We start from the raw sequence: 23,650 nt of genomic DNA, 5'->3' as shown, positions 1-23,650 counted from the left end.
ACACAGGATTAAACTGAAGTGGGCAAAAATGAGGCTGACAAGACAGGTGGGGAAGGGAACCACCTGGGGCTGTCTTAAAACATGAAACTCAAACTAGGCCTCCTAGACATTTTTCACCAGCCGTTTTCAATCTGACTGCGCGGTGGACTCCCCTAGCCATTTTTAAGCCTGGCCTCTTTCCAAATGTTATAATGTAAAAGAGCTCTGGGAGGGGGTTGGAGGAGCACATCCATCTATTTTCAAAGCCCCCAGGTTATTCTGGGCTGTCGCAGTTATAAACTGCACATCAGGAGTGGGAACTGAGGATCTACAGTGGACAAAGCACATTTGTCCTTCTCCTTTCTAACCCTTAAGCCTGAAGGACGATTTAAATGCATATTCTGGATAAGATCTTGGCCGTGTCTCACAGGGGCTGAAGTCTTTGTGGGCAACCAGGTATCATTCCTGTTTTGCAATGATTCAGAGTTGGGTGTCCACTAAACTTAAGATCCTGATGTAAAAAAACAGAAGCAGTGAGCTTCTTGGCCTTAAACCAAATTCACAACGCAACATACGGCAGACATTATCATGTATGTTTTATAGATGCGGAAATAAGAATTGGAGGACTTATGGCATTTGTTCAGTGTGGCCACAGATACTAAACTACTAACTACTGGTATATCAAATGCATCAAATGCCAAACTCTATAGCCGTTGTGTGCTGAAGGTCCCCCATGGGTCCCTGCAGCCAGTGGCATATACCATAGTGAGAAGACTCGGATTGATATATTATAACAGAATATAACAACAAACATGCATTTATGTATTTGTGTGGCTTTTACTTTCAGAGCATCTGTGAACAATGGCTCCATGACTTTAGGCTCCAGGTGAGCCAGCACCTCAGAATGGGAGCCATGTCTGAAGATGCTACTCACCACATGAGCCATCAGAGGAAAAGGAGAAAAAAACTCAACATTCCACAGTCCCCTTTGAGATCTGAGGGTACACCCTCAGTGACCAAAGAAAAGGCTCCCCACCTCTCAAAGGTGCTACCACTTTCTAATGGTCCCCAGTGGGTTGAGACTATCTATGGCAACATAGATAGACCTGAAGGGCACTGTGTTCAGTGAAAAAGGTCAAGCACAGAAACATGGGCATTGGTCTCCCTCACCAACCCATGGAAGCTGAGAATACAAACAGGGGTTACCAGAGATCCGAGGGAGAATAGGGTTGCTGGAGTAAGGGGGGAAGGAACCAGTGGGATCAATAGGTATGATTCCATTGTTTGGCCAGAGGAATAAATGCTATTGTTTTAGGTCTCACATGGTGAATATAATTAACATTAATACTTTGTATACCTCAATATAGCTAGAAGAATTTGGATGTATTTGCCATTAGGAAATGACAGAAGAAATGGATATGCTAATTAATCTGCACAAGAATCACTTATATGTGTGTGTATATAAATCCATACATCATATGGCACATATGAATATGTGCCAGTCAAAAAACTTTATACGTAAGAGATAATAAATGTATAATGTCCAACACCACTAAAAAATAGCATTCTTCTGGGTTCCAGAAATAGTTCTTTATTACAGAGTGGATCCTGACCATGGATATGAGGAGTGAACAGACCTCACAAGTCTTCAAGTTGCAAGACTTGGAAACTGAGGGGCAGTGGGGACAGACATAAAAGGAAGAGGGACCTAGAGAGTCACTAATGATGGAGAATGGAGGAGATAGAGGCTGGGGAGAAGGGGTACAGGAGTCCACAGACCCACAGATGATGCCACTAGATGGGGGCATCATGGGCTAATATGAAGAGCAATTACAATACAAAATGTCATTATTGCCTATGAATAGATCATAGGGTGGTATGACACAAGCTTGGCGAGGAAAAGCTTTACAAGTTAGAGGAAGCCAAGACCCCTGGCCATTGGCTAAGCCACAGCAAGAGTCATTTGGACTGTTACTACTACAAGGAAGGAATGGGCAGGTTACCAGGGAGACCCTGCAGACAGGGTACAGCCGAATGAGTCAGGACTTCAGAATACACCCTACCTGTGTCATGCAGCACGGGCTGGCCTCAAGTCCTCCACCCTCCTGAGCATTGGGCATGTGCCACCCAACTTGGCTTGATTCTAACCGTAGCAAACAAACATAGACTGAGATTGGAGATTATGTTCTAATAAAGTGACACTTTTCCCAATATGTAGTGTGTCAAAAATATTATCAGGTGGAAACTGTACCAGATAATGACTGACGAGCCAATAGAAAGGTAAATAGAGAAGCTTATAGAATTCTTAAGAGTGGGTTTTTGGGGCATTGGTGAGTGCATATGTTTGAGATCTTTACCAAAGCTGAAGTGGATCCTGACTTCCTGAATAGCAGGGATAGGAAAATGTTCTCCGGTGAGTGAGTTACTCAAAGCCTGATGAGAGGATGAGGGAGGGGGGCAGAGAAAGACTATGAGTCTGTCTGTCTGTCTGTCTGTCTGTGTGTCTGTCTGTCTGCCTATCTATCTATCTATCTGTCTGTCTATCTATCTGTCTATCTCCTCTTTTTCCTTCTCCTCCTGCTCTCTTCTTCTTTCTCTGTGTGCACATGCATAATAACTCATAAAAAGTAAATAAAATGAAGGTCACAATTCAAACACATCATGAGAGTTTATTTAATCCTTATCTACCAAGAGTCTCACTGTTGAAAAAAAATTGTAGTTGCCTTTTTACAGATAATCACCCAGTCTCTATCAACTCATGACTGACTAGAACACAAGTTGTGGTGTATGCACAGGCGGGTGGATGCACACAATGACATGTATGGTAGTAATAAGCACACAAATAGGCTTTAATTTAATCAACAGTATCTGCTACCACCCTGGCTTTGATGCTGAGAAAATGGAGGCACAGACAGTCCTGTTTCCTGGTCGAGGTCGCATAGCTGCTAAGTAGGCAAATCCTGCGGGCTTTCTGAAATCTGCTACCCACTTTGCATGTGGAGAGAAGACCCGAGTTGTACTTTGCAAATGGCTTTCTGGATCATTGCACTCTCTCGCTCCTCATTAACTCCACCAAATCATGTGTAATTTAAAAACAATCCAAATTTTCCAAAATCAAACACTGCCAATGTATCATCAGTTGGCAATCATGCCATTTGGGAGCTCACTGGGAGGCTAGCATCTAATTGATTCCACATAAATGCATCTCCTCAGCATTGCATTGTTTCAGTTCATTAATTATTTCATTTGGTGCCTCACAGTGAAGTCAGAATACGTGGGTACTCGCCCTAGATGGGTTAGGTAGCTCTGCTGATCAGACTCCAGCAGCCACATTTCCTGGCTTTCCCCTCAAAAAATCTTGATTTCATAAAATCCTATCATTTCATCTCACAAATTAGCAATCAAAACATCCTGTAAATTTTAATATCATATTGGCTAAAGTGATCATCCTGGTAGAAAGAAATAAACTCTCTTTTTCTGACCAAGCATTTTCATTAGTTGTAAGGTATGGTTGCCATGGCACTGTAGGCTCCCCTTGCCCTCAACTGGGCCTTGAGGCAGTGCCAAAACAGAAGGAAACAGGCACAAAGGCTAATGACCACAGTGAGAGTTAGGGAGGACAAAGTGGGGGATCAGCATCTCCTCTGGATGGGAGTGAGCTTGTAAGAACGGGTGATGGCTGTTACCTAGAAGGAGTGATGAGTGTGGGTGTTCCAGAAACACTGTGGGAATTAAAACCGTATCCCTGGAGCTCGGAGATAGCTTAGCAGATGCCTTTGGTGTAAACATGAAGTCCCATGCTCAGCCCCTAGGACTCCCATGAAAATCTGGGCATGACAAAACATCACTCTAACCCCAGTGCTGGGGAAGAACACAGAGGTGAATCCTTGGGACTCAGTGGCCCAGCAGTCCAGCCTAATCATCTGGCAGGTGACCCATTCAGAGACCCTGTCTTAGTAAACAAAGTCTACAGTTCCTAAGGAATGAGACCTGACGTTGACCATCTGGGATTCCACAGGCAAGCATATATACACATGTGTACCCTCACATACATACACGCATGCACACACACATACACACACACACACACACACACACACACACACACATGCAGCACTTTGGAGTCAGATACAGAGTAGATTTTAAACCGATGCCAACTTCCATACAGTCTTTCTGTAACACGCACACTCATCACTCCTAGGGAACAGCCATCACTCGTTCTTACAAGCTCACTCCCATTCAGAGGAGACGCTGATCCCAGGGACCATATTCATTTGTGTCTGTCTGCTGCTGAGCTGGGCTTGCCTGCCACTGCTTGTGGTTCCTTGGTATATTTAGCTTACAGCTGCACTGTAATAAATAGGTGCTCTGGGTTGTTCTTGCTGTTTATCTCTCTGTTTATGGTCCCCTCAAGCACTTTGCGGGCTCCGTTAGTTTAGAAATAACTGTCATGTTTGACTACTATCCATTAACTAAAAGATAGTTTCTTTAAAATAGAAGAAAGGAGGGGTAGGGATGTGGCTCAGTTGGTAGAGTGCTTGCCTAGCATGCATGAGGCCCTGGGTTCGATCCCAGCCCTGCTTCGATATGGTGGGTTAAACCAGCAATGTCATCATGTGAATAGCAAGGGCAAGAGGACCAGATGTTCAGGATTACCCTGGTTACACAGCAGGCTTGAGGCAGTCTAAGATATATGAAACTCTTTCTCAACACACACACACACATACACACACATACACACACACACACACACACACACAAGTAAACAAAATCCAGCATCATAACAAAGAACATGAAAGAAACTTGATCTGTTTCTTATGGGAAAAGAATACGGGCTGAGGGTGTGCCTCCACAGTGGAACATTTTCCTGGCACAGAGGGCTGGAGTTCCATTCCCAGCACAATCAAAGAAAAACACACAGACACATCATATGTGATGAGCAGCGTAGGAAGCCACTTGTAAAGAACTAGATCCTAGCTGGGCATGGTGGCACAGGTCTTCAATCTAGCACTGGGGAGGCAGAGTCGAGTGGATCTCAGTGAATCAAGGCCAGCTTGATCTCTATACCAAGTCCAGGACAGCCAGAGCTATCTAGAATGACCCTGTCTCAAAACACACACACACACACACACACACACACACACACACACACACACACACACACACACACACACACACCCCAAATGAACAAACAAAATAGCCACAAGTAGATGCTAGAATATATTCACACTTCTAAAGTTGTAACACTCAAGCTATGTGCTAGGTTGGATCTGGCCTCACCACAGCCTAATGACTCATGCTCTCTGCTTTTCTTTCCTTCTGACCAAAAGTGCCCGTGATCACCTCACCCCTGTCTCGACACTGAGTGTTTGGGGTGCCACTAGGGAATATAAGCAGTCTTTTAAACCCCCATGTTTCCAAAGCCAGAGAATCCCACATGACATCAAGATCTAGAGCAGTGAGCCATCTGTGCCTTGGAGTCAATTACATTTTGAGGGACACAGTGATTTGTGGAAGAGAATGAATCGCTGTAGTCAGAAAGTGGTCTGTGCTATATCACTCCCAAAGATGGCAGTCAACTGGTCCACTCAGTTCCTGGATGTGTCTCCTTTCATCTTGTGTACGTGACTTACTTAAACCAATGAAATACAGTGGATACAGCTCTCTGGAGTAGCAGAACACAGGTTAAAAAGCTTTCGAGCTCCTGCTTAAACTCAAGTCCACTTACAGAAGTCTAAGAGAGACACAGCCAGTCCCCACACTGCAGCCCTCTCAGCTGAGATGCGGCAGGGATTTCATTCACTCTGGATCCTCTGGCCTCCGGTAATCCATCCTCCAATCACCACATAGATTACTGTCTGCCAAACCCTGCCCCAAACCATAAATAAAGAAATGATCTTTGTTTGCCCAGTCTCTAAGTTGTGATGATACATAACCCAACAATAAGTGGTAGAAGTTGGAACATGCTGAACACAATATACATTTAATGTGTTTATTCAAAATCTTCAGTATGACTGTTGTGGTTTTTGTTTGTTTGTTTGTCTTACTTATTTTTTGATAACTGTTACTTTTAAATAGTCAAAGTGATATAGCTGGATGAATAACAGACGGCAATTAATAGTGATGATACGCTTTGTCTATATGATTTGTATGCAAAAAGACAAAACTGGTTTGACCCGTGACCCACATGGGACATTTCAATATAGGCTAATGGGCATAGACATGGGTAGCAGCTCAATGCAAACCTTCATGGTTTTACTAATATGAAAAGAATGCATTACAAATTACAAAGGTCTTTTTCATTTTTACTTCAGGGTATTTAACTCAGAAATTACCCTTTTCTTGTCTACATGAAAATGACAGACTCAAAAGTGTACAACTATCTTGGGAAGTTTGACTTCATTATTTTAAAAAGTTAGTCCAGAGGCATGAAGGTGACTTGTATAACACAGTTTGACCAAACACACGCCTCAGCAGTCAGATAGATGTGTAAGCACGCATACTACACAAAGCAGAATTCTAGGCCATGCTGTAGGAAGGTGCTACGATGTGGGTGGCATGCCCAGAGCCATGCTGCTTGGCCCTGCTGTACAGAGAGTCTCCTGAAGACCAAGAGGAAGCATGGTTTTACTCCCCCCCCCAAAACCTGGGGTGCTTGCAATAGCCGACAGACACATGATTAACAATGGGACCACTGCGTAGATGCATAAACACCTGAGTGTGCATGAGCTCTGGGGGAAAGTGGAACTTGAAAACTGAGCAGGCGTGGTCTTGCTGAGGGTAAGGACAGTAAGGAGAGTAAAATGTACATAAAACCATCACAGGTGTAGAGAATGCGGCTTACCTGACAGGCTGATGGGTGGGTGTGGTTAAGGTCCCAATGGGAAGATACTATGTCAACAGACTTTTTGGCCATGTTGAGTAAGTTCATCCAGCCTTGGAAAAGCGGTAAGTGAAATGGGGCGTCTTCAGAGTAGTTAAGGCCTTCAGGAATGTTTTCCACAAGAGCGATTCTTTAAAAAGATTTTGAAAAACAAACAACAGTTAGTCAAAATTTGAAGCCAGTGATCTTTCTTAACACATGTGCTCAGAGAAATGTAGAGGGTGGGGGCTCTTTCAATTTCCTGGATACAGTTTTTCTAACAGTTTCTGTTTGTCTACCAACTCCTCTTAGATATTTCCGACCCTAACCTGACATGTTTTAAAAGTTGATGCTGTTTTTCTTTAGCACTCACCTTTATATCAGAAAAATCTAGAACATGCCACTAATGTTGAGTTTTAAATTAGTCTTGAAAATGAAAATATATCAATGCTTCTATAAAGGCATTTTCTTCAGAAACATAGGCCTAGTGTTTTCCTTGAACAATTCAATTCCTTTATAAGATATCACTTCTGAAAGCTGTTTGAGGGCGTGAGTTAATGTTTTCATATCTGCAGTATCTGATACAATGTTGGACATTATTGGAATTCAATAAATGTGGTTATTGTGGTTTAACTCTTCTATCAGTGCTTTCCAGCTCAAGGAGAAAAGAAACACCAAGACAAATTTATAAAACTGGCCGGGTTAGAGCTGCATTAATGCCAGAGATAAAGAATATGTAAAATAGTGGGGCTTGGGGCACACCTTTAATCCCAGCATTTGAGAGGCAGATCTCTGTGCCATAGAAGCCAGCCTGGTCCACAGAGTGAGTTCCAGAACATTCAATGCTACACAGAGAAACCCTATCTCAAAAAACAAAAACCAAACCGAACCAAACCAAACCAATACATACATACATACATACATACATACACACATGCATGCATACATACATACATACATAAAAGGATGTTAACAACCACAGCTTAGATAACCTAACAGCATCCTAGTGATCTTTCTGCTTTTGTATTTTTAATATAATGAAAACAAGCCCCTGTGGGCACCTCTCTTTGACATTTCACTTCAGACTACTTTCCCCCCTAAGGTTTAGGTGGCGCATAGGTTCTGTGGTTGTTGTTTATTTTTGAGGTTGCATTTTAGCTGCTACATTTTCCCTTTCCCTTCCCTGCCGTCAAGCTTCCCCATACACTTCTCCTCATTCTTCTTCAAATCCACGGCCCCCTTTTCACCAGTTGTTAATTCAGACACATGGATTTTTAATGAGAGGATGAAAAACTTGTTTTCAGTTTACTAAGTGTATATTCTTTTGTAAATGGAGAAATCTCCAATCTCAGGAAATCATGTGTTAAATGTTTCCACCACAGTGATCTGTTTTATTCACAGTTGAATGCCCAGAGATAGGTGCACTGTTCAGGGCTGGAATGGAAATCAGTAATAAATTATATACTTATTATGCATAAGGTCATGATTTGTATGCAGTATGTACACACACACACTCACACTCACACACACGCACATCCATACACTCCTTTTCTATACAATCACAGCTCAATAAATCATTATCAAATGGTTTTCAGCTTTCATCACACAACTTAATAAAATTATTAAGTGGTGTTCTTTTTGAGATTCCATTTAGCCACATTTAGAAATTTTTAAAAATGCCAAAAATGGTTTTGTATAATGGATGAATCTAGAATATCACAGCCAGAATGAGGTTTGGGTATGTGGCCCATGACATTCTCAATGTTGGAATGCACTTCTATCCTACAAGCTCGCTAGTGTTCATTAATTCCCTACCATGGAAGAACAATCAAGTCATAACATGTTACACAGAGGTGACTGTGAAAGATCTCCTTGCCTTTCAGGAACTTACAATCTAGTGGAGAGCTTGTCCCAGACTCACTGACTTGAGTAGGAAGCACACTACAGTGAGAGATAAGACATGAGTAAGAAGTGACCAGAACATGAATAGAGAGGAAAACTCTAGTTCTGGTTAGGGACACCTTGAATTGGAGGAGCCTGGACCTGATATGAGTCTGAAACACAGGGGCTTTGGAGAGTAAGCCAGAAGATAGACGAAGATACTCAGGATCGAGGGGGACATTTGTGAGTTGGTGGCCAAGGAGCAAGTGACGTAGGAGAGTGCCATAGCAGCTCGTGAGGTGGAGGAGACCATCCATAGAGACAATACCATGGTGGCTGTGAGCAGGGAGGTAGAGTTTGGACATAGCTTTGATGCATTTGGCTGCAACCAAATGTGTTTCCGAGGGCTGGCTCTAGCAGCACACCTGCATGTGACTTGAAGGGAGTCATGGGGATTAGACAATGGGTAGAAGAGGTTAGGGCAGGTTGAAACACTCCTGGCAAGAGAAGCCGCAAGGTTGAAGTAAGTAAGCACGCAGCAGGCATTTGAGGAGCGAGATTAAAAGATGTAGTGGTGTTATGAGGAGGAGAACATGTGAACCAGAAACAGGCAGCTCACGCAGACTCTGACTTTCCTGCAGGGCAGCATGCTGTCTGTGCACTGGCTCTGGAGTCCCCATCAATGGTCTCCTTACAGGAGCCAGTCCCCTTTCCAAGCCATGCTTGGACTCATCTTTTGAAAGAGTGAATTCAAGGGCTTACCCAATTTGAACGTCCTCCTAGGGATTCTGCACTGGCTTAGGGTGCTGCCACCCCCGACCCATTCTGAGGATGGCACATGGTTTTCACTCTGCCTACCTCTCTGCTGCTCTAGGGGACTCAAATGCCTGTCTGAGGTTTTCCACCACAGCTGGGTCTTTTCTTCCTTCCCCGCTCTTCTCTCTGGACACTGACACAGCAAGTGAGTGCATCCCTCTATACAGCCATTGAGTGATCTCTCAATAAACTTTCTAATTTAAACATTACTTCTTTATAGTCTTCCCTATGCCTACAACATAGGTGACATTTCTCATCATCAGTCTGTACCATGGAAAAAAATCTGAACAACTGGAAAGATGGGGATTAGGTCAGTTAAAGATAATAAGGAACTTGGAAAAGAAGGTAAAATGGGACTTGACATGGTGTCGAATGTAGAAGAGATGAAGAGAAAACCACCCTAAAGCCTGATGTAAAAGAAACACTTGTTTTTCTGACCTGTAGAAGATGAAGCCAATGAGAAGGATTCAGAGGGGACCACTAAGGAGGGAGCCAAGCCAGGCTCAGAAGACTCAAGTGTTCGGGAAGTCAAGGCGAGACAGCATTAAATGTTGTCTACTCCAGAACACACAGGGGCAGTAGACAGAAGGTAGCTATTTTAATTCCATCCACATGTGAAGCCCCACTAACTGGAAGGAGAAGCTGAGCAGAGCAGGAATAAATGATTCAAGACCCCCAGCAGGTTCAGGCTCCCTGGCAAACAATGCACACATTCCAAAAACCATCCAAGGAACACTGAGGCACCCCCTTCAAACTGAAAACACTAACAAAAGTTAAGGCATGATGCTGCACCTGTAGATTGCGCCATGCCAAGCCACTCTTTCTACTGTGCTGAGTGTGGCCTCTGCTGAGGATATAGATGAGTCAATATTCCATCTTTCATTTGGAAATCCTGATGTTCTTTTCACTGAATCTATAGATAGAATTCATGGCTGATCTATGAACTTGGATTTTGGCATTTTATTTTCTTTATTCTCAAATTAAAATTCATTATTCTCTCATTTATGAACACAGGGATTAAATCAGAGAAATTTTAGCTGAATCTTTGGGCAGCATTAAGAATGTTTATACCTTTAATCCCTTCCCTGGGAAAGCAGAGTCAGGTGGATCTCGGAGTTCAAAGGAAGATAGAGCTGGATATCAAGGGCCTGTCTAAATTATTTATTCATTTATGAATGATTTCAAGGTTGTTTCTATTTCCCACAAGAGATGGGGAAGGAAGGTAGTAAGATCTGGAGGGAGTGGATTTCTGCAGGGAAACAACATTTTTGAGATGACAGCTGCAGTTGTACACATGAACTCACAAAGGCTGGGACCGTACTTACAAGACTCACATAAGATCAAGGCAGCCCAAATCGCAGAATGGATGAGGGAGAGCCCTGAAGTCCCACCCTTGCTGAGAGAGCTGTTGGCAGTTGGTGCTGATGAAAGTGAGAGTTACTTTTCTCAGGGAAGCAGGCCCTGAGAAACTATTAGCCACGCTGTAGTAAATGGTCCTACAGCCATGCACACACAGGAAAGTCTAAATGGACTTTGTGGGTACCAAATTAGAGGGATGAGGAAAGAAGAAATGAAGGAGACAGGGTGAGAGAAGAGATGAAGTAGAGAGAAAGAGAGAGAAGTTGAGGTTGAGATGAAAAAGTGGGCACAGGATTGGGGAGGATTTGGAGAGCAGGAAAAAGGAATTGTGGGGGACAGTGGACTGGATCCAAGTACACTATGTGCATGCATAAATATTAAATAATTTGAAAATACTGTTTTGAGACCAAGATGATGTCATGTACACTACGCTTCACAGTACAAATATAAAGAGAATGCATGTGAGTGGCCCACCACATTTTACAGAAAAGCACAGGTTTCTAAGGTGCTCTGCTGCGTCTCCCACAAAATATCCATGTTGAAAGCCTTCAGCCTTCTCAATATCAGGACTGCTCACAACTGTGAAGTCAGGGGAAGTTGACCAGCTTAAACCTTAATAACATCTCGCCTTATTTGTCATGGCCAATGGAGAGAAAGCAGATACTGTCAATTCACAAACCATAGACCACTGTGTTCCATGAACTTCCTAAAGGCAGTTTGCAAGGAATTCTCACACACACACAAAAACTAGTGTCTTGACAACATGGCAACTTCACATTACTCTCAAGATGATACAAATATTGAACCTATAATGTTAGCATGTAAAAAATATTGAACCTATACCATTAGCATATTAAAAATGGGGCCATATTCGAATTTCCCTTCTAGGGAAAGAAAACAAACAAACAAACAAACAAAGACAACTAGTACCAATCCTGTCCTGAAGATGCAGTCACTTGTGACTGAAGTGTTAATGGTGATATTTAATTCTTTAAAAACACCGACTTTAATACAACTACAGAAAAATTACACTCGAAAAACATTAATGGTTTGTGATATTATCTCTAGCACAATCATAAATATAGGTGTTGCCTTCTAATGAGTGAAATTGTCCCCTCATCCATTAGAGGACCCCAGTACCACACCTGCAATAGACCAATAAGGGCCATGCTCTGAGGAAAGATGAGAATGTGTAATTCAGATGGCCACTCCTATTTCATATCTCAAAGTAGCTCTGAAGTAGCTTGTGCCCAAGACAGCACATGCATGAATCTTTAAAGATTGGTGCAAGAGGAGGAAGAGGACCATGGAGGAAAGAGAAGAGGGGGAGGAGGACAGGTACTAGTGGGACAGATACAGAGACACAGAGATACCCAGGAGGTGAATAAGATCAAAGGTCACCACATAAAAGAAGTGTCATAATGAAGCCACCATTTTGTAGTGTTAATATATACTAACAAAGGAAAAGAAAAGATGAAACATTAAAAGGCTACCAGTTACCAAGGAAAATAATTTCCTCACTTAAGGGATGATTTCTTTTGTTCATTTGCTTATTTATAAGGGGTGTGTGTGTACATGAGTATACATGGAGGTGAGAGGAGAATCTGGGGGAATCACTTCTCCTTTCCACCATGTGGGTTCCAGGGATTGAAGTCAGGTTCTTCAGCTTTTCAAGTAAGTCCCTTTATCTGCTGAGCCATTTCGCCAGCAAGAGAAGTAATTTCTTACCCCAAAATAACCTATATAAGTGAAACTATTGTAGGGCTACAGACATCAACCCACATCACTTAGCATGTGTTTGGAATAACAGTTCTATTGAGCTTTGAGTTGCTTATGTTTTCAAAATGAGAAATTTCAAACTGATATGTGATCTTGGATTTTGACTATGGAACTGGTTCTTGCAACAACTCTAAAATAGACATACTAGACCTCCTTAGATTGGAGACTCTTACAGAATAAATGGAATGTAGGAAATTAAACACTACACATCTATTTTATTGTGGGCTCTGATCCTACAGTTTGCTTGATGTCTAGATAGTCAGCCCATGCTGTCATACATGTGTGCTCACAGTTACACTTTCATACTGGGTACATGACTTGGCTTTATATTGTGTCTCATCCAAGGAGAATTACAGCATAGGCAGAATTACAGTGAGTTTCCTAGCTTTAAGTTTTGAATGAAGTATTTTCACAGAACAGTAGCTTACCAAGCAGTTCCACTTGAAGTACTCAGCAAAGAGACTAGACTTGTTCACAGATCCCAGCTTCAAGAAATGAACCAGTGGGGTGTGGTGACCCACTGATAGTCCCGGCAAGCCAGATGCAGGGACAGACAGGTCACTAGCTCAAAAGCATCCTTGGCTAAACAGCAAGACCTTGTTTCAGAACAAAATAAAACAAAAACAAACATCCAGACACACACACACACACACACACACACACACACACACACACACACACACACACACACAGGGAGAGAGAGAGACAGAGACACAGAGACACAGAGATAGAGACACAGAGACAGAGACAGAAACAGAGAGACAGAGAGAAATATAACAAGAAAAAATAAAAACAAATACAAATGAACTAGAAGGACAAGAAGACACTGGAAAAAAATCAATCAATCAACCAATCAATTAATAGTTGGAGATTTGAAAGCTATAAAGCAGGAAGCAAAAAGTAACAAGAGTCCAGATTCGGTGGTACTTAGCTGTCTTCTTTTTTTTTTTTTTTCTTTTGTAAGAGCTGTGAATTGAGCTCAGACCTTCCACATGGCAGGCCAGCACTCTACCATTGGCCTGTATCCCAAGCAAAATTAATCAATCATTTAAGTAATTAATCAAATGATTACAATAGAAAATCTAAAGAAGAATTTGTAATCAATGGAGTAACTAAAAGAAACAGCAGAAACCAGGATACATGATAAAGCCAGGAGGAAAGTGTTTGCAAAGAGAGTGTGCCCTCTAGGCTGGAAGACTTGGACATAGGTGAAGACTCAGAAGTGAGTTAAAATTCACGGAAAGTCATTTGATTACCAGGAACCAACACACACACATTCTGTTAAACATGTTGATTACACAGAATAGCTTTGCGCCCATGGGTGCCCATCTGCTATTGTAACCACTCAGGGTTCTGCACATGTTTGAGACTGTTTGTCCCTATGACCTTTTCCATTCAGGAAGTTGCTTCGTGGTAATACACGCAATGGAGGGTGATACGTGATTCTTCCCAGCTATAGACACATCGAAAGAAAAATGTTAGCGGAGGATTGTATCTGTCATATAACTGAAGAGAGCTGGTCTAAGTTTTAAAAGAAGCTCGGCATGATGGTGCATGCCTGTGATCCCAGTACTCACAAGGCTGAGCAGGAGGATTAGAAGATCGAAGTTAGCCTGGGATGTATTGTGAAACTCTTGTCTTCAAAAGAAGAGAAAACAAGAAAAAAGAAAGCAAAAACAGCCATTGTCAAGAGCTCTCAAGATGCTGTGCCTGCTTCGGAGGAGCTGTGGGGTGGCCCACTTGTTATTTCAGGAGTGTGGACCGCAAGATCACATTCCCATATCAGAAGTTTGTGTCTGAAACACATTTTTATAACTTTATCTCAAGCGTATTGGTATCCTTCACAATAATTTTTATTTCAACTTATGCATTTGATGGAAAAGAACCACACACCTGGCAGGTTGGTCGTGGGGTCCCTGGCATGGGAAGGGTTAAGGAGCTTTCCTTAAATGGATGAGCCTTTGTGATGACCTTTGATCTCCTTTTTTTTTTTAACTCTTTTTCTTTATTTCACTTTATTTCCTTCATGTCTGAGGGTTTGGCAGTTGAAGAGATTTTCAAGAGAATTGGGTCAAGGGCAAATATAGTAAATATAGTCATTGCTTTGGTTAGTAGTGAAATTGAGGCAAGAGAAAGACGGGAAGAAAGTACTGGAGAGAATTGGACGGAGGGAAACTACACTTGCCTGGAAAGCCAGGAAAACCAACTTGACTGTCACTTTTATGAATATGAAATCATGAATTTAGAGTAAAAATACCAAGGGAGGTAGCCCTCAAAGTGGGGCTGGGGTCAGACTTCACTTTGGTAACAAATTCCAGGGGATGATCCGATTCCCCAAATGGTGACTGTGCTTCTTTGGTTCTCGGCTTTACCTGAAGGTCTCCACTGCTCCCTCTGTGTTTGCTTACTATTCGCTGCAAGGAAAGGTGCCTAGAAACCAGCTTTGAAATGATCTGACTTACTGCTGTGACCTATTATTTTATTTCCTTTTACAACCAACAGCTGGCTGCTCTCCAGGGGCCCTCTCTAATTAGTCTATGCTCAGAACTCATTTACATGCCATTACCACCCCAGCCAGATTCTCCAGAAAGGAAAGAGAGAAGTAGGCAGAGCTCATTAAAATGCACCTTTGGGCAAATCCCTGGGAGGGTTGCTGGGTCTCTAAGTGAACTCAGCCTAAGGCCAGAGCACCTTCTGACTCTGAGTAACCAGAAGAAGGGGTGGGAGGACAGGATGAGGCCAAAATCTTCAGGTCTCTTTTTATGGTGCTTTAAAATAAACTTTGGATGATGTGGGCTGCAGGAGCTGAGGGCGCTGGAAGGAACAGATGTAAGAAAAGGCGTTTTACCTTGTTAATACATTTAAAATAGAATTAATTCCCTTATTAACAGTATGTATTTATTCTCTAAACTTACTGTGATTATCAGCATTTTTAATCTGGGAATGAAAACTGTACAATCTCGTGTGTGTGTGTGTGTGTGTGTGTGTGTGTGTGTGTGTGTGTGTGTTTCTGTACTAAGCTGGTAAAAAGTGAGGTGTGCACTTGCTAGCTTGAACAGGTGCTCTAAGCGTTAGCTGGAGTTTTGTCATTGTCTTGAAAGGAGGGATCACCATGGTGACCAGGTTGGGTTTGAACTTCCCATCCTTTTCACTCACCCTCCCAAGAGTTAGGATGACAGGTATGAGCTCCCATGCCTTGTTCTGAAAGCCAAGTTTTCTAAATAACCAAAACACAGCGTTACACACGCGATAAGACATTAATATCGATTCGCTGTCCAACACTCACATTTCCTTGTTCTGGTAACATCCTTTGCCCCTGTTTCATTTTGTTGTTGCCTCACTGGGTTACTTAACTTACAGTGTCTTTCGTCTCTGGTAGCCCTGGAGAGTACACCAGCGTTTTTAGAAGTAGTGCCTATGGCAGTGACATTTCACTAGCTTCCAGGCTGCTTCCTTTGCTGAACAGTACTGGGTTTAGTGCTGCCTGACCTTTGCCCTATCATTCAATTGAGGGTAAGTATTTTTGGCAGCACCTGGACATGGGTGATATGTCCTTCTCAGAATGTGCCATCAGGAATTGAGGGATATTGGTTTCTCCCACTAGTAGTGACATTCAGTTTATCTGTGTGCCTTGTGAGGTATGTCCTGTCTCTCCAGCTGACCAGGACGCCTCTCCCTCTATAATCAATTATTTGTGCACAGCCGGCTTAGGCGGCAGAAATAAGTTGCTCTTTAATATTTCATTCGGTGATTTAACATACTTCCATCTGTGATTCTTGATTGACCGGGTTTGCTGAGCTGCCTGCAGATTGGCATTTAAAAATAATTATTATCACTTGTGTATTTGTTATTGACAATCCTCTGTATCTTCATATTTAAACCCCCTTTCATATTTAAAGCTATTTTATTAGCACAGGCACCTGTGTTAATTTTAAAAATCAAAGTACTATCATTTGTTATTCTGCTCATTACAATGCTAAAATTGTTGTACATATGCTGTTAGCGGAAGCCTGGAAGTTGTATTTACCTATGCCTTTAATTTGTTTCTTTTGTTTGCTTGTTTGTTTCTCTTTGTTTGTTTTTGAAATGAAGTCTCACTGTGTATGTAGCTCAGGCTTGACAGCACATTCCCTCTCCTTAGTTTCTGAAGTCCTCAATTCTGGCTTCACAGCTGTGAGCCAGTAAACTTGGCTTCATTTTATTTTTAAGATTAATTTATTTATAACTGGGTGATGGTGGTGCACACCTTTAATCCCAGAACTTGGGAAGCAGAGTCAGGCAGATCTCTGAGTTTGAGGCCAGCTTGGTCTACAGAGTGAATTCCAGGATAGCCAAGGCTACACAGAGAAACCCTGTCTCAAAAAAAAAAAAAAAAAGATTTAATTTGTATTATTTTTAATTATGTGTAGGTGTGTGTCTGCATGTAGGTATTGTATACTTTAGTGCTGTCACAGGCATAGGCCCCCTGGATCTGGTAGTTACAGGAGGTTGTGAGCCACTTAACATGGTGCCAGGAACTAAACTCAGGTCCCTCAACTGGGCGGCCTTGTCTGGTCTCAGTGGGAGAGGATGTGCATAGTCTTGCAGCTACTTAATGTCCCAGGGCTGGTTGGTACCCATGGGGGACCTCCTAGTTCACTGAGGAGAAGGAAAGGGGGGGATAGGGGGTGAGGGGTGTGTGAGGGGGAAACTTGGGAGGGGGAAGAACAAGCAGGATGTAAAGTGAATAAATAAATAAATAAATAAATAAATAAATAAATAAATAATAAAAAGAGTAGCAAGTGTTCCCAATAGTAAACCTCCTCTCCAGACCCGTGGCTTCAACTTTTGATGCTTTTTCTCATAGGGGTTTTGCTTAGTAACTTTTAAATCAATCAATCAATCAATCTATCTATCTATTATCTATCTGTCTATCTATTCATCTCTCTCTCTCTCTCTCTCTCTCTCTCTCTCTCTCTCTCTCTCTCTGTGTGTGTGTGTGTGTGTGTGTGTGTGTGTGTCCACTGAGGGAGTGAGCAAAGCAGATTGATGCTGGAGAGAAGAGGCCTGTGCTTCCATAAAGCAGTAACTTGAACTAAAATTCTGATCTCATCAGGAGACATAGGGACGGAAGATGTCAGTGAGTGACTTCCTCCCCGACAGCCCTTGTTCTACACATTACCCTGTCAGTCCACAGCAACCAGGAAATCTATAAGGCCAGGAAGATTTTTTGTCTTGCCTTAGTATTTCCACACAGTGTAGTAAAAAGGAAATGAAAACTAATGGAAAAGCAGGGAGGGAAAGAAACACAGCAAGAGGCCATTTAGACCATTAGACTAGAGTGTAGCTCAGTGGTATAGTTCATGTTTACCATATGTGAGGTGCTGGTTTTGATCACTAGCATGGGAGGTAGGAGAAAAAGGAGGAGGAGGAGGAGGAGGAGCCACCTACTGCTAGGATGAAATGTCAGGGGCTTGAGTTCTAGAGACAGAGGCAAAAATAAATATGTGAAATATTTTAAAGGTAGGGGCTCCATTCTCTATGTTGGGGTATCAGGGTATCTGTAATTTGATTTCTAGCTGAATTTATTTATTTTAAAATACATTCTAAACCAACAACTTTCAGATTCAAGTTGTCTGTAATTTAAATTAAAGCCTAATGACTTTTTAGTTAATAGAGAGTCAGTTATTACTGGTTGCATCTGAAGTAAGGGCCTGGAACCAGGTGAAGGGGCTGACTTGGATCGTTTAACACTAGTTTGCTTTTGTTGTTGTTGTTGTTGCTGCTGCTGCTGTCCTCCTTCTCCTCCTCCTCCTCCTCCTCTTCCTCTTCCTCCTACTTCCCTAGGATGGAACCCAGGGCTTGTGAGCTACTAATGGCCTACATGCCAGCCCTGGTATCAACTCTGACCCAGTAACTAAGAAGCAATTAAGCTTCATTCTGTCACAACTTGGGGGCGTGGTGGTAGTCAAGTCTTTTACCACGTATTCTCCATCTCTTTTCACATTTCTCTCGTTGTCCCTGATGTTGGATCCCAGCATTTGGATCCATCTTATTAAGTCATATTATCTGACTATTTTTTTCTTTGCCCTGCACCAAGAGCCATGGTGCACTCATTTGTGCCTCACTGATAATGGATAAAGGAGCAGGTGACTACTGTTGGCCTCCATGGAGTCCAACACCTTGCTTAGGTAATGGTAATTTCTCTATGCCTTGAGAAGACTTCTCAGACTCTGGCGAGAATTAGGATCAGGAAAACAACCTGGTGAAATGGCAATTTTTTTTCTTATTCAGTAAAGTTGCATGTTGCTGGCACTACTTGGAGAGTGAAAAGGAGGATTTTGTAAAGGAAAAGTGTGAAACCAGTGGCCCTGTTGGAGCAAGAAACTCAGAAGTCACGAGGCGCCTTGTGAGCCCTTCAGCAGCGTCAGCCTTGCAGACCATCGTTGCTCAGCATGGAAATGATTTCAGTGGCTGTGGTCCACGTTCGCTAGGCGCGATCTGCATCCTCTTCAAACGTGTGCCATCGACACAGGTTTAAAATAGTCCTTCTAAATGTGCCTTTTCACAGCCCGAATGTGGGTTAAGCTTCTTCAGAGGGTGGTGACTGAGAGGGGATGGAATGACTTTCTAAGGACTGAATTGTGCTAGATGGTCAAATTCTACAGGTTGATTCACTTTCAGGGCCCCAAGGAGTGCACAGGTAAGCCTACGTGCAAAGACTTTTCCTAACACATGGTGTAGTTCCCTTCTCTCACTGTGATAAAACGCTTTGACTGAAAGCAACCCGGGAGGAAAGGGTTTATTTGGCTTATACTTTCAGCTTGCAATCCATCATTAAGGGAAGTCAGGACAATTCTAGAAGCAGGAACCATAGAGGAACATTGATTTTGGGGCTCATTCTCTGGCTCACTCACAGGTTTGTGTTTAGAGAATGGTGCCGCCCACGGTAGGCTAGGTCAATCCATAGCCTAGGTCAATCCGTAGCCTAGGTCAATTCATAGCCTAGGTCAGTCCATACCCTAGGTCAATCCATAGCCTAGGTCAATCCATACCCTCGGTCAATCCATAGCCAAGACAGCCCTTGACAGACATGGCCACAGACCAAACTGACCTAGGCAGTTCCTCAGTTGAGGATTCTCTTCACGGATGAGTCCAGGCTGTATCAAGCTGACAACAAAGGCTAAGCAGGGCAGTGCACTAAATTAGTTTCTATTAACTTTATACACATAAAGAATTTTTAACAATCAAATCTAAACTTGACTTCAATCTAACATTATCTTACTTTTTTAGACCAATCAATTGAGAAAAAGAACTTTAACTGGTTTGTTGAAACAAACTGATTAAAGGAGCCCTTTTTAAAAAATTGAGATTCAGTCTCTAAATCAAGTTGCCTTGCTACTATAGAGATAGCTGAATGTGACCTTGAACTTCTGTCCTTCCCACCTCTTCTGGGACTACCTTCAGATTGCTAGGACTACAGGCCTACATCGCCAGTTACAAACAGGGTTTTTTTGTTTGCTTATTTTGTTTTGTTTTGTTTCATTTTTTAATAATAAAGATAATTGGTATTTAAATCAATTACTCTATTTTGTTTTTCAGAGTCAAAGAAACTTCTCTGCATATGCAGAAAGCCTTACATGCATAGGTTAGTTAAATAGACTCAAAGGCTACAGATGGCCCACAGGATAAGGCAAACCCACTCCTTGTGGCTCTGGGCCCAAGATCTCCAGTTCAGAGTCAGCCATTATTAGCAGCAGTTATTTTCTGCAACTGAAGTGTTTCTGCACACACACTCGTGAACCCACTAACTCTGTGCATGTAGGATAGTTCATTAAGGTACTTGTCTTCTTCCTGTTCTCATCTGGAAGAAAATAAGTCCTCAGGAGAGGTTTATTCAAGAGCCTAAAACAGAGGCTCCCCACCGCCACAGCATTTCTCTTTCTGTACTTTGTTCTCCCAAATCCGGAGCAGGGGAGAGATGACACTGAATGCTCCTTAGTGGAAGTGGATAAAGGAATGCCCCTAGAAGCCGCAGGACAGAGAGGGATAAGATGTCATGCCTAAAACGGGGGCAGCACTACTGTCTCAGGAAGAGCTTCATCACCCAGGACATCCCAGGAGAGGAGAAACTCTCCCAGGCCAACAAGAGCTGAGACAGGACTCTGGGCTCAGGAACCTAGCTTTCTACGTTCTTGGACGGAATGGACATGAAGCTATATAGATGGGTTCTAGTGACAATCGGTCCCAGGGAAATAGTCCAAGGGCTCTTAGTGATTGATGCTGAAAAGTCTGCAGGATTTTTGTAGAGCCTTGGGCAGTCAGTGCTGAGCCTTAGTTCTTACAGTCATCACTCTGGCAGCACAAGTTTGTTTAAATCTAGTTTTTAAATGATTGGAATTCCCAGCACCCAAGTTTTGAGATTCATAGTCAATGCACAGATGCAGCCCTTGGTCAGACAGGTAAGGTGATCCTGAGCGTCGCGTCCTATGCTGCAGCCTGCTCAGTAAACTGACAGGGAATAATTTTTGACACATACAGAGCATCCTGTGGTCCTGTGGCTGCACCCAGCCAGGTAGCTCATTCTGGCAAGGGACCAGATGTCAATAAAAGACAAACAAAACAAAACTAAACTAAACTAAAGGTGTTCTCTAGGCAATGCTGTCTTTTAAATATAATGCATACAAGTCTGTCTTCATAAATGAACATTTGCTTCTCTATGATAAAAGGAAGACAATATAACATTTAGATGTATAATTTTTTAGGGTATTGGAGGGGTCTCACCACGTTGTTCAAACTGGCCTTGAATTCCTGGGCTCAGTGATTCTCCTGACATCACCTCCCAAGTAGTGCAGACTACAAATGGCAGCCAGTCCACTAGCATAATTCATGCTTTTCCCCTATACAAGCCAACTCCATCAAGGAACAAGGACAAGAAAACTCTTGTCACCAAAAAACATTACTTAAATGATAATATGAATCTGTTTCATTTTAGTTTTTGACACAGGGTCTCAGTTTATAGCCCTGAGCTTTCATATCTCCTGCCTTAGCCTCCTGAGTGCTGGGAAAACAGAGACACCATGCTTGGCGGGAATATGGATTTAGGAACCATCAAAATGTACATCCTTATGCAAAAATGTATTTTAAAATACAGGATGTAAACAGGAAACCCAGGTGAAACTTCACGCATCCCACAAAACACTTAATATGGCACTGATGCACCAATTCCCTGGTCGGGAGGTAGCATTTTCCATTAACTTTTTGATAGGGAAATTGCAGCAAGGCTCCCAGAGGGATGGATCAAAGGCCCTGAGAGTTGTGTGTCTGGTCGGAGCTGCTATTTGCTCTTGTCTCATTATTGGTTTATAGGGCAAAGCTTCGTTAGACGGCTTATTTGTCTCTGGTGAGAGATTTAAATGTTACTGAAAAGGAAGCCTCCAGGTACCAATGGGGCTCCCGGTCTTCCAGATGCAGAATATTAAGTTGGATCCTCGTACGGCTTAACTATTTCAGCAGCATCCAGCAACAAGGAGCTGCACAAGCTTGTGGTGTGTGTAGCTATGTATGGTTGTCAGCAGGCGATGCCTTTCATCTCAGAGAGCAAGACAGTGAACAGGAGAAACTATGGGGAAAATGCACAGAGGCGCCATTACAGTCATTTACGTTTAGATATCAGAATGACGGCAACCATGCTGCTGCTGCTGCTGCTGCTGCTGATGATGATGATAGTGGTGATAAGGATTACGGTGGCAGCGGTGACGTTAGCTGCCAATGATTAATAATGAACATGTGTTTGGTGCATAATCGCACCACTTGTGTATGATGTAAGTATTAGATATTTTGTTGTAAATTTTTCTTCGTATTCTAATGGACAGACAAAATGGTTGTAGATATTTGCAGAGTGCCAGGTGCTGTTTTTACACAGGTATAATTTGGGTCATGCTCAAATCGTGCTAAGTCTCTCTCTCTCAGACAATCAGCATTTCTTTGTGGGGAATGCGCTCCGACTCCTGTTCTGTGTAGGGTCCCTGCCATGCAACAGCACATGACACCTTCTTGCACCTGCTGAACTGCAGCTTAGTTCCCATTGGTCAGACTTTCCTGTGCTCTGCTGTCACACCCTCACTAGCCTCCGGTAACTTCTGCTCTGTTCTCAGCTCCTATGACGTCAGGTTCAACCCTTTGAGTAAGGAGCTTCTCTTACTTCATTTAATGAAATGATCTCCAGAAACACCTATGATATCACAAGTGACAGGATTCTGTTCTTTTTGTGGCTACACAGTATGCCATGGTGTATAGGTACCGCATACTCCTTATCCTTGTAGGTTGTTGACACTTATAGGTTGTTTCCATGTGGTAGCTACCATGTGTAGTGTTAAAACAATTAAGTAGTGAGTAACAAGAAACAGTTAAAACAAGGAGTGGAGACTGTAACTTGAATCTCTTTTTCATTTCTCCGGGTTATGCACATGGAAATGGAATGGCTGGACCATGATGAGTTCAGATTATAGCAAAATGAGGTGAAGACAGTGACTGTTAGACAACAGAGAGAACCAAAGCTATCATTAGTAGCAGAACCAGTCTTCCGAGCTTGTTCTGTATGGGGCCAAAGTCCAGCTTGTTTAATATTTCACCCTTGAAGTCCTCTGTGTTGTTTGTATGTATATTGCCATGCTAGGCAACATACACAAGCAAGACCAGTGGAGGCTGAGCAGGGGCACCAACAGTGTGGGTATGCGCCGAAAAGGATGTTTGCAAGCCAGGCTTCTCCTTTGTCGTATAATAAAACATATTTATTATCTCTATCAAATATTGTCTATACTCCATTAATACATTGATGAATTTTTAATACTGTAAGCACTACATTAATTAGCCAATTCTGGCTGTGGCAGCTGTTATCAATCTTTCAAAAGACTACTCAATGCTCTCAGGGGTATAATTTCTCTCCTTAATGTCTCTACGGATTTTAACAAATTTTAAAACTTATGAACTATG

General features: G+C 42.5%; 1 protein-coding gene across 5 annotated transcripts in view; it reads right to left on the bottom strand.

Annotated features, from left to right (window-relative positions):
- Window positions 1–23,650, bottom strand: part of PLD5 (phospholipase D family member 5) — a 324,914-nt gene that overhangs the window by 121,378 nt on the left and 179,886 nt on the right. For all 5 annotated transcript variants that reach the window (XM_084785899.1, XM_084785902.1, XM_084785903.1 and 2 more), the window contains exon 3: window positions 6,824–6,992. In XM_084785899.1, the coding sequence (XP_084642025.1) occupies window positions 6,824–6,992 (169 nt within the window). The remainder of the gene's footprint in view (window positions 1–6,823; window positions 6,993–23,650) is intronic.

Source organism: Acomys minous (assembly GCF_964271855.1).
Source record: "Acomys minous genome assembly, chromosome: 1".
NCBI lineage: Eukaryota > Metazoa > Chordata > Mammalia > Rodentia > Muridae > Acomys > Acomys minous.
This window is presented reverse-complemented; position numbering and strand designations above follow the sequence as displayed.